The sequence below is a fragment of the Dasypus novemcinctus genome, chromosome 18, assembly GCF_030445035.2.
Source record: "Dasypus novemcinctus isolate mDasNov1 chromosome 18, mDasNov1.1.hap2, whole genome shotgun sequence".
Taxonomy (NCBI): domain Eukaryota; kingdom Metazoa; phylum Chordata; class Mammalia; order Cingulata; family Dasypodidae; genus Dasypus; species Dasypus novemcinctus.
The window spans coordinates 47,909,026-47,918,633 of record NC_080690.1 but is presented as its reverse complement, the minus strand read 5'-3'; the positions used below and the strand labels follow the sequence as shown (position 1 = coordinate 47,918,633).

The following is a 9,608-nucleotide window of genomic DNA, read 5'->3' as shown; positions in this document are numbered from 1 at the left end:
TCCAGGTGCAACTTTGGGGTTCCTCTTCCTGGCCAACCCAACTTAATTTAGGAATATTTCCTTTATTTGGATTCTGTTTATGCATATGTAATTATTACCATAAACAATGAATTCATCATAAGATATTCAGACAACACAGAAAGGTGTAAAAAAGAATTAAAATGTCCTCACTAAGGATTTTCCCGGCTGGGGTGACCCATAACCAGAATTGGTATAGCCATTTCTTTACTGAAAGGTGGCAATTTAGGGTGTTTGCAATTTTCTGCTATTATAAACAACTGGCTGAAGCAGCAAAGGGGTCACAAGTCAATCGTTCCCTTTGCTTTGAACTTCTTTGCAGATCGCTCACTGGACCGAAGCTGGAATTTGCTCCCATAAATGTAGGAAATAAAGTTATCGATTTCCACAGAAAACACACAGTTGAGCTTGGGGATAACTGAAAAAGAAGCAGAAGGGTGAAAAAAGAAAGCCTGGCAGTTAAGTTCATGTTTATGCAGAATAATACTTTTTAAATGCTTGTATTAAAAAATAAAAAATAAGCTAATAGGAAATTAAAAAACTGGCAAAAGGCAACAGCAACAGGATTACAGGTGGTGATTTTGCCATAAGGCCCAATTAGTCATTTTTTAAATATAACTCATCATCTAGTTTTCAGGTCAAAAGGGTATGAACCTTCAGGGTTAAAGGCTATGAATGTCCAGAACCAGAAGCTCCCAGAAAAACTGCCAATACAAAGTTTTCCCACACAATTTTCAGACAGACTCTTAGCTTTATGCTCAGTGGGGAAAGTTGTATACCACCTGTTAAGATTTAAAATGAGAGCAGAATATATAGGAAAATGGAAGGATGCATCAAGAAAAGCCAACCTCAAAAACTGAAGCAAGAAAAACCTCTTACAACTGTACATTTTAAGTATTTGGGTTTGTGGGCAAGGTGGGGGCGTGGAAACCCCCCCAAGTGGGGTTCGGGCTTTTCTTGGGCCACAGCAATGCTGTCTGGGAGCAGAGCTACTCTCGCTTCCTTGGAACTCTAAGTGTCACCACCTCCAGCCACAGGTGCTCCTTTTGCTTCCTCCAGTGTTATCTGTTTACGTATCTCTGGGAGGCAGCAGCCTGTGGCAGGTTGATGGTCCCAAACCCAGGACCCAGATAGACCAGGTCTCTTGAAGCAGAGCCTAACAGCCTTTCCTGACCTCAGTCGTTAGCTGGGGTGGTGGATGTGCCCACAAACACCTCCAAGGAGAGTCACAGGGGCAGAAATGGGGTCAGGTGGTGGAGGTCTCTGAAGGCTTTGAATGTAGTAGGTTCCAGTGCGTTCAAAGCCTTCAGAGACCTCCACCCCCTGAACTTGCAAACTGAACTTCTTGGAGCCATGTGGAGGCAGGCGACTGAGCAGCTGGGGAAGTGACAGCCCACAATGCCCTCAGAGACATGATTCCCTACCTTTTAGGCGGTCTTCTTTAGTGATAATTTTGAAAACGTGCTTTGTTTCCTGGAGGAGGATTCCTGTAACACCCACATAAGAGGGGCATTTGGATTTTGTGACTGCAAAGGAAAAGGGCAGTTCAAGACTCTTGCCTCTGTGGTATTTGCAGAGCCACAGCCAGCCAGGCCTATGTGGCTAAGGGCTCTCATCCTTCCCTCTGAGCAAGCAGAGGAAGAAAGGGAGCACTGGGGGGAGAGGAGGTTGGAAGGCTCATAGTGACTGAGCTAGACAAGCACCAGTCCTTAATCCCTTGCCTGTGGTCTCTGCAGTCTCTTATAAAGTGCCCTGTGGAGGGTCTGAGGCCATGGGGTTTGGGGGCGACTCTGGAGCAGGAGGTCGCACACTGTGCCAGCAATGCAAAGCCCAAAATCTGGGGGCTCTGACAGGGCCAAGTCTCACCTGAAGGATCTTAACCCTAGTCCATCCTGTACTTCCCATGACCTACCAAGCCCCAGCCAGAAAGGGAGCCCAGCCTCACAGCTGCCTGGCAGCCAGTGATCGAGCAAGCTGCTATCCCAGGCAGTAGGCCCTGGCCTCCTCCAACCTGTGTCATGCATTCAACAGACATCACTGAGCATTGACCACATGCCTGGCACTGCCTGGACATGGGGCACAGCACTGAGGCACAAAGGGTGCCAAACAATCAACAATTCTATCCTTGTAGGTACTAGGAAGACTAAGTAGGATAAGGAGGGTCGGGTCTCCTTAAGCTGTAGCAGACCTTTGGGGAAATGACACCTGAGCATGGAGGAGCCAGTCTCTGAACATGCAAGAGAAAAACTCTCTTGGCAGATGAACAAGCAAATGCAAAGGCCCTGAGGAAGGGCCAAGCCTGGTGTGGGAGGAGTAGAAAGATGGCCAGTGTGCTCAGACCTGGTGCCCAGTGAAGTCAGTGAGGCCTAGCAGACCACAGTGAGGAAGAATTTAATATGATGGAAGTTGTTGGAAGGTTTTAAGCAGGGAAGGAAGATGATCTGATTTTGTTTTAAAATCCCTGCTTTGGTTGTTTGGTGTGGGGGTGGGGGAGAATGGTGTGTTGGCAGAGAGAGCTAGGAGGCTGTTGCCGTAATCCAAGGGAGATGATGATGGCTTAGGTGTGGGGGCTAGGACATGACAAAGGATGGAGGAGAAGGTTAAGAAAGAAGAAACATGATGCCTCCTAGACATGTGGCTGAACATCCAGGGTAAACTGGCACCATTAGCTGAGAACAGGAAGACCAGGGAAAGGGTTGACTTGGGAGGGAGACCAATAGTTCTGTTTTGCATATGTGAAGTCTGAATTGCCTATAGGACATCCAGGGGTTCTGTCAAGTGGTCAGCTGGATGTACATGAGTTTGGAGTTCAGGGTAAAGGTTAACTGTGGTTTAGAACTACAGGACTGGATGAGAGGGGCTCTGTGTTCAAGATTCCAGGCCATGGGTGAGTACTAGCAGCCACTGTGCCTTTTGGGATAGTAACAGATGCCCTGGACTGGCTAAAGACAGCTGGAATCACCCTCAAATTGCAGCACTGGTGATCCAAGGACATCTCAAGGAATTATAAAGGATGTAGCTCTATCCCCCATCCAGATCATGCCTAATTCTGGAACACAAGTACAATGCTGCCATTTAGTGACATATGAACACTGAGATGACCATATACTCTTAGAGGGAAGTTACCTGAAATCATAGCACCATGAAGATCTGCCTTTAACAGCTTAGCCTGAATCATCTGTGGCTGCCTAAGAGACAAATAGACTCCCTTAATTTATGGCACAAAAAAGAGCTCTGAAAAAAGTGAACAGTTCTACAAACCTCTGCAGCCAAGCAATGCAGCCAGCTGGCTCCTAAGGTTGCATTTACAGTGACTGCGGACTTGAGTTGTACCCCTATGGGCAAAGCTTCAGAAATTCAACTCACGTGTCTGGCTTGAGACCATTGCACAGGTCCCGGATGTACTGCTTCCAGAGTTCGTGGAGAGGGAGGAAAAGACTGTATCTGTGGTAGTCAGAACCAGGTAAAAGCATTAGGCAATAAGAATTTGGGATTGGAACATCCCAATGGCTGGGCTTCTCCTGAGCATGGAACTTGGCATGGTGCCAAGAAATGGACTTGGGAACCACTGAGAACTGGGTGTACATCCTAGTCCTAAGGCTCATGACCTGATTAAAGTCAAGTACCTTCCCCCTCAAACTTCTGCTTCCTCTCTGGTAGCACCCTTCTGTGCCCCTTTACCCTGCCTGTTGGCTGGATGTAGCCAGGACAGCAGGAACTCAAACAGGCACCTCAGAGCAAGGGGTGACACCTGAAGATGGGGGAGCAGCAAGACCTGTGCTGCCTGGGTCTCCGATGGCTGCAGAACTGCCTGCTACACCAGCCCAGGATGGCTTGCATCTGGACTTCTTTTCATGAGAGAGAAATATACTTTAACCTTGTTTAAACCATAGCTACTTTGAGGTTTTCTGTTTCATGAGGCTGACCTTAGTAATCCCTCCATAAACAGGAGCTGCCGATTGTCATACAAATTCCCGTGCCAGGTAACAAATTTACCTGGAAGGTGAGCGAGCAAATGGTGGGGAAGGTGAGAAGAGGAGTGCAGGGGGTGGGGGGGCACTGTCACTTACCCTGATATTTTCTGGGGGATTTACTGACATGAAACTATCGGTTAAAGAAATGAAAACCACAGGCTCAAACTCACAGGGTGCTCCATCCGTGAGGCTCGCAGTGCAGTAAACCCAGGGCAGGTAGCAGCCAACTCCACCCAGACCCAGCTGGTTTCCTAAAGGGACCATGGTCACAGTACCAGATTTCCACTGTCTTCTGGAATGTGGGAGCCTATTTGGCTACAGATCTCTTAGCAAAAGCCTACACAGTCCTAAGAAAGGCAAACTCAGAACCATGGCCAAGGAGGGATGGATGTCAGCCAGAGGGAGAAACCTGTCCTCCCACAGACTTATGTGTGCTTTTCCAAAACTTCCAAAACATGTGGGCAGTATCTTTCTTTGGCAATAAAACTACGGTGGGTGATTCTGTCTAGTGCTATTAAAAACTACAAAGATATAGATATATATAAAGAAATATAAGCCCCTCTTTTCTGTCTAAGAAAGCTGAGAGACAAACAGCCTGTTGCCATGGGCAACAGCCTCACTTTATGACACTGAGCTTGCTAATTAAGGCTAGGACAGAAGCCAAACAATAAGAGTTTTCAGTCATACCAGGCCTTGCTATTAAAAGTTAAACCCAAACAGTACAAATCAGTAAAGGCTGCCCCCTTGTGGCAGAAGAGAGGCAGCCTACTCTGCCACTAGGCTTCCAAAGTCCACACCCAGGGGAGAAAGATGGTGCCACCGTGGGCAGAAACGCACAGAAAAGGCTTGGGTTACCTCTGCTGCTCTGGTTTAATGTCAAACAGCCGCAGCTCCCTCCTCTGCCGGGCAGAGAGGCCTTTGGATTTCTTTTTCTTCTCTTTTCGCTTCCGGCGAGTAAAGTACTCTAGAACGACGGCCTTGCGCTGCAGCTGGTCCTTGAGGGCTTCCTTGCGTATGTGGGGCATGCTGCGCCTCAGGAAGGCCTTCACGAAGGCTTCAGCTCGCTGGCCTCCCACATGCTACATGGGGATAAGAGGGTATGGTGCTCACAAGAGCTGTTCTGGGCAGCCCAGGACCCCAAGCACTCACACACACCAACCCCCGAGCTGCTGGAAGAGCAGACGTAACTGCCTTCGCTGACCCATCTATCCACCCACTGAAGTTCCCAGACCTCTCATCTACCAGCTGTTTGCTATCCCAATTACCATGTGAAAAGAACACAAACGCTAATTCAATACTGTGTTTATCACAGGCAACAGCCATGTTAAACTCCAACTTCCTAACCTGCATCTCTGAGGTTATTCTGAGGAGGACAAAAAAACTTTTTATTTTAGAGTAAAGACCTTTCTCTTCCTTGGCAGGGAGGAAAGCTGGAGAAATGGAGACAATGATATTTCATCAGTCACGACACAATTCCTCTCTACCTGGGTCTCTACCTCTGTGGACATGGTAGGGATGCTCTCCAAGAGCTCTGCTCCTGCACCACTTAGGAAAGGAACTGTCAAGTGCATCTCAGGCCTGTGCACCCACACTCTCTAACATAGAGCCAAGCACCATGTTACTGTGAAGGAACAGCTGTTACAAAGAACTTCCGGGTAAAACAACTGTCATTTTGGGTGTCGTTTTGGAAAAAACCCAACATCACGACCTTTCCAGTTGGACTTCCACTAGTCTAGTCCTCATTAGTTAGTGGGTACCTCTGCCCTCATCTGCCACAGCCCCAGGGAGCACTTGCTGCCAAGGTTCTCCTGCTTGCCTGGGACCTTTTTACACTAACTAGGCTGTAAGCATCTTGAGGCTAATCTGTCAATAGTAATCAAGCCCTCCCTTCATGGGGGTTAGGGGAATGAAAAGATGTAATACACATAATCCACAAGGTTGCCCATAGTGAGAAGGAAAGGAACTATGTCTGCTTCATCTTTGTACCTTTAGATGCTAACTAAAAGTGAATTTGGGAAGCAGACTTGGCTCAATGGATAGAGCGTCCGCCTACTGCATGGGAGGTCCATGGTTCAAACCCAGGACCTCCTTGACCTGTGTGGAGCTGGCCCATGCACAGTGCTGATGCGTGCAAGGAGTGCCCTTCCATGCAGGGGTGTCCCCTGTGTAGGGGAGCCCCACACACAAGGAGTTTACCCCATAAGGAGAGCTGCCCAGTGCAAAAGAAAGTCCAGCCTGCCCAGGAGTGGCGCCTCATACACGGAGAGCTGATGATGCAAAAAAAAGAGACACAGATTTCCGGGCCGCGGACAAGAAAAGAAATGGACACAGAGAGCAGACAACTGATGGGGGGAAAGAAATAAAATTAAAAATAAATAAATAAATAAATAAAAGTGAATTCATTGTCATCGTTATCAATACTATAAGAGGACACTTATTTGGTGCTTTTAAACATCTCAGTGGCCCCTCCTTCATGGAGAAACCAAATAAAAGTATATTGGTCTTTCAAAATCTTGAAGACTAAGGAAACTCCCTCATTGAGTCATAAGTGGAGGTTTTTTTTTTAAGGAGGGACTGGGATTGAACCTAGGACCTCGTACATGGGAAGCGGCACTCAACCATTGAGCTACAGCCGCTCCCCACAAGCAGAGCTTTTGACAAACTGACAAAGCATGTTGGAAGCATCCAGACATTATCTATAAATTCCACTTACGAAAGATGATTTGCCGTCCTTTTTCAGGAGAGACGGGCACAGTGACAAGGTCAAATGATGGTGCTCATGAGGGCAAGTTTCAGGTGGATGTGGCTTCTGTCCCCATACATCAGGAGATGGCAGAAGACCAAGTTGCCCCAGTGAACTAAACTTTACTTTGGTACACCAGGAAAGGAAGTCAGCAGATGGAAACAGACCATCAGAACAACAGATTCTGATAGAGCCCAGCATATTTACTGGAAAGATGAGTAAGATGCAGAAAAGAACATCACCACTGAGACATTTTGCCATCCCATGTGTTGCTCCAAGACCTCCAGACAAGCACCAACCTGAATATCAAACTCTTTTGCTTCCTTCTGAGAAAAGGCATGGTAGATCACACCTGGGGGATTGAAAAAATAAACATGAAATTTCAGTTGGGTATGGCCACATGACCTAAGACTTATCCAACTACGACAATAACTTCACTTTGAGCATGGGAAAAGGAGGGGTGGCAAGGAAGAGCACAGCATCAGAGCTTTCTTGGATGCCTCTTACCCTGCCCTCCAACCACGTCCATCCTGCAAATTCCAAGAGTGGGGTTTAATAAAACATTAATGTGTATCAGAATCTCTGGGACTCTTATTAAAATGTAGATTCTTAGATCCAACCTCCAGATGCTGCAAGATTTCTAGCAAGTTCCCAGATGCTACTGCAGGTCAGCAGACCACATATTGAGATGCACTAGTTTAAAATGCCACAGGTTATAAACTTGAGTAGTTGTTCAATAAACCTAATGATGCAACTCATTTAAAAGTTATGTGATATTGCTGTCCAGGATGCAGATGTTTGGAAAACCACATTTTGTTGTTTATAAGGCTTTAAAAATATTTTTTCACATTTTATCATCTATGAAAATTTGAAGAAATTCTGCCTCAAGACTAAACATCAACTCTTGTCTGAATTTCCAGCCTGCTGCACCCCACCCCCCCATGGATTTTGGATTCAAGATTGCAATATCAACTCTTCCCTGAATTTCGACCCTGTTAGCTTGCTGTACAGATTGAAAATTTTCTAGCCCCACAATTGTGTGAGGCAATTTCTTAAAATAAACCTCTTAATATATATATATATATATATATATATCCTCTTGGTTCAGTTTCTCTGCAGAACTATACTTGATAGCGTCCTAAAACTGATGGAATACAGTAGGCCTTCAAACTCAAAATAAATATTGATCAATGTAGTTTCAGCCCCTTAAATTTCCATACTTTTATTACTTAATTTTGTCTGAAATAGGAAACCGTGGGATTGGGGGTAAAGTATGAGTGTCAATAAAATAAAAAAGGCCTGGATTAGGAACCAAATGACTAGAAAATGTGGCTCACATTACATTCTATAGATTCCCGGTTCCCTAGTGCTTTTTTATACATCCTAGTACATACCTAGTGCTTCCCTGCGTACAAGCAAACTGAGGTTGTTACAGGTTTTATATATGGGATCTAGATCTTCCTCAAATGGAAAATGGGGACTGTAACGTGCTTACAGAGAGTAACCTGCAGGGTATGGAACTCCAGGAATGAACTGCTTTGCTTCACCTGTCAGAGGTTCCGCAGTCTTGGACCCTCCCTCCACATCTCACATCACTGATCAGCCCTCCGGGAGAATCAGCCTCGAGCCTGGATATCAATCCCTAACTCAGAGACTGAACCAGGCCATTATGCACTTTGGCCTCAGTTTCTTTTATATAAGGTGGGACAGTTCCCGTGGCAGTTCCGTTCGGACTCTGCAGCAACAAGTAGGATGGACCCATTTCACCCACCAGCACTAAGTCCCCGACCCTGGCTATCCCCACCCCTCTTCAATTTCGATGCCTTCAATTTCGCTTACGCTCCATTTTCGCTCCGCTTCCGGTGCACTCTGATGACGTCTCCTCCGGTCGTCGTTCCCTTTTTTCCTTCTTTTCACTTTCTTCAGCAGCCATCCGCCACCCAGAGCCTTTCTCTTCAAAGCTGACAGTGACGGGGTTCCTTCCACCCGAGGCCGCACGGCACGCGTTTCAAGATTGACACTGTCGCAGCCGGGATTCCAGGTGCTCGGAGCTCATATATGGCGCCATCCGTGACGTCAACTGACGTGCGCCGACCTAGAGTGGCGCATGCGCCTTGAAGAAGACTCTCAGGCAGAGGGGCTCCGGTGCTACAGACGTGACCCTGCGTGGGACGTTATCAACTGGCGGCTTTTGCAGGCCGGGGAAGGCCAGGAGCAGTAGGCTTGGGCTTAGGGCAGGTGGAATGCTTTTGAAGGACTGGGGTAGAGTGAGGCGAACAGACCTGGAGAGAACACGAGGGAGGTGGGCCTCGGAGAGGGCGGGGACGGTGAGGAAGGGGATGTGGGAATGAGGTTTGTGGGCTCCCTAATCGGTGTTCTATGCTACTCAGCAGAGGCAGCTTCCGCTGTACCGCAGAGACACTGAACTTGGGATAAAAGGCTTAGGTTCTAGTTTTAACTGCTGCCAACTAGCTGTGTGACTAAGGCCCTCCACCTCTGGTCCTGTCTTTTTCCAGCTGTACTGTGAGTGGGACTGGACTTGATGGTCTCTGAAAGCTTTCGTAAGACGCAGAATAGTTGTTTCTGTCAAAAGCAAAGAATTGATTCCCATTGCTCAGGGGAAGGGACCAAGTGTGGCAGGAAGGCCTGGCACCGACCTCTTAAGAAGTGACCCAGTGCGGACCAGGACTGCAGCCTTAATTTCTCCTGAGTGCTGGGCCTAGCCTGGCTGCTGTGCAGGAGAGAAGAGTATTATGGCCCCTTTATACTCTTAAGTCAGTGGATCTCAACCTTGGGTATTGTATAACACTTTTTTAAAGGGAAAAAATTCTCAGGGAACCTGGGGAGGGCATCCTTGGACCTAGTTTGAGAAA

At 47.1% G+C, this 9,608-nt stretch overlaps 1 protein-coding gene across 1 annotated transcript; it reads right to left on the bottom strand.

The window, feature by feature from the left end:
• Positions 1–8,815, bottom strand: POP4 (POP4 homolog, ribonuclease P/MRP subunit). Its single transcript, XM_004479048.4, has 7 exons — positions 8,575–8,815; positions 7,035–7,087; positions 4,848–5,071; positions 3,385–3,462; positions 3,145–3,206; positions 1,443–1,544; positions 1–436 (listed from the first exon to the last, which is right to left on the bottom strand). Exons 1-7 carry the CDS (start codon positions 8,666–8,668, stop codon positions 300–302), a joined length of 750 nt encoding a protein of 249 aa, XP_004479105.1. The 5' UTR covers positions 8,669–8,815; the 3' UTR covers positions 1–299.
• Between the last annotated feature and the right edge of the window lie 793 nt (positions 8,816–9,608).

Excerpts from the sequence above, each read along its gene's own strand:
- POP4 (XM_004479048.4), bottom strand. The coding sequence starts at position 8,668 with ATGGCTGCTGAAGAAAGTGAAAAGAAGGAAAAAAGGGAACGACGACCG. Across the intron at positions 7,088-8,574 it reads AAGCGGAGCGAAAATGGAGC|GTGTGATCTACCATGCCTTT; the intron begins GTAAGCGAAATT and ends TCAATCCCCCAG. Across the intron at positions 437-1,442 it reads TAAAGAAGACCGCCTAAAAG|TTATCCCCAAGCTCAACTGT; the intron begins GTAGGGAATCAT and ends CTTCTTTTTCAG.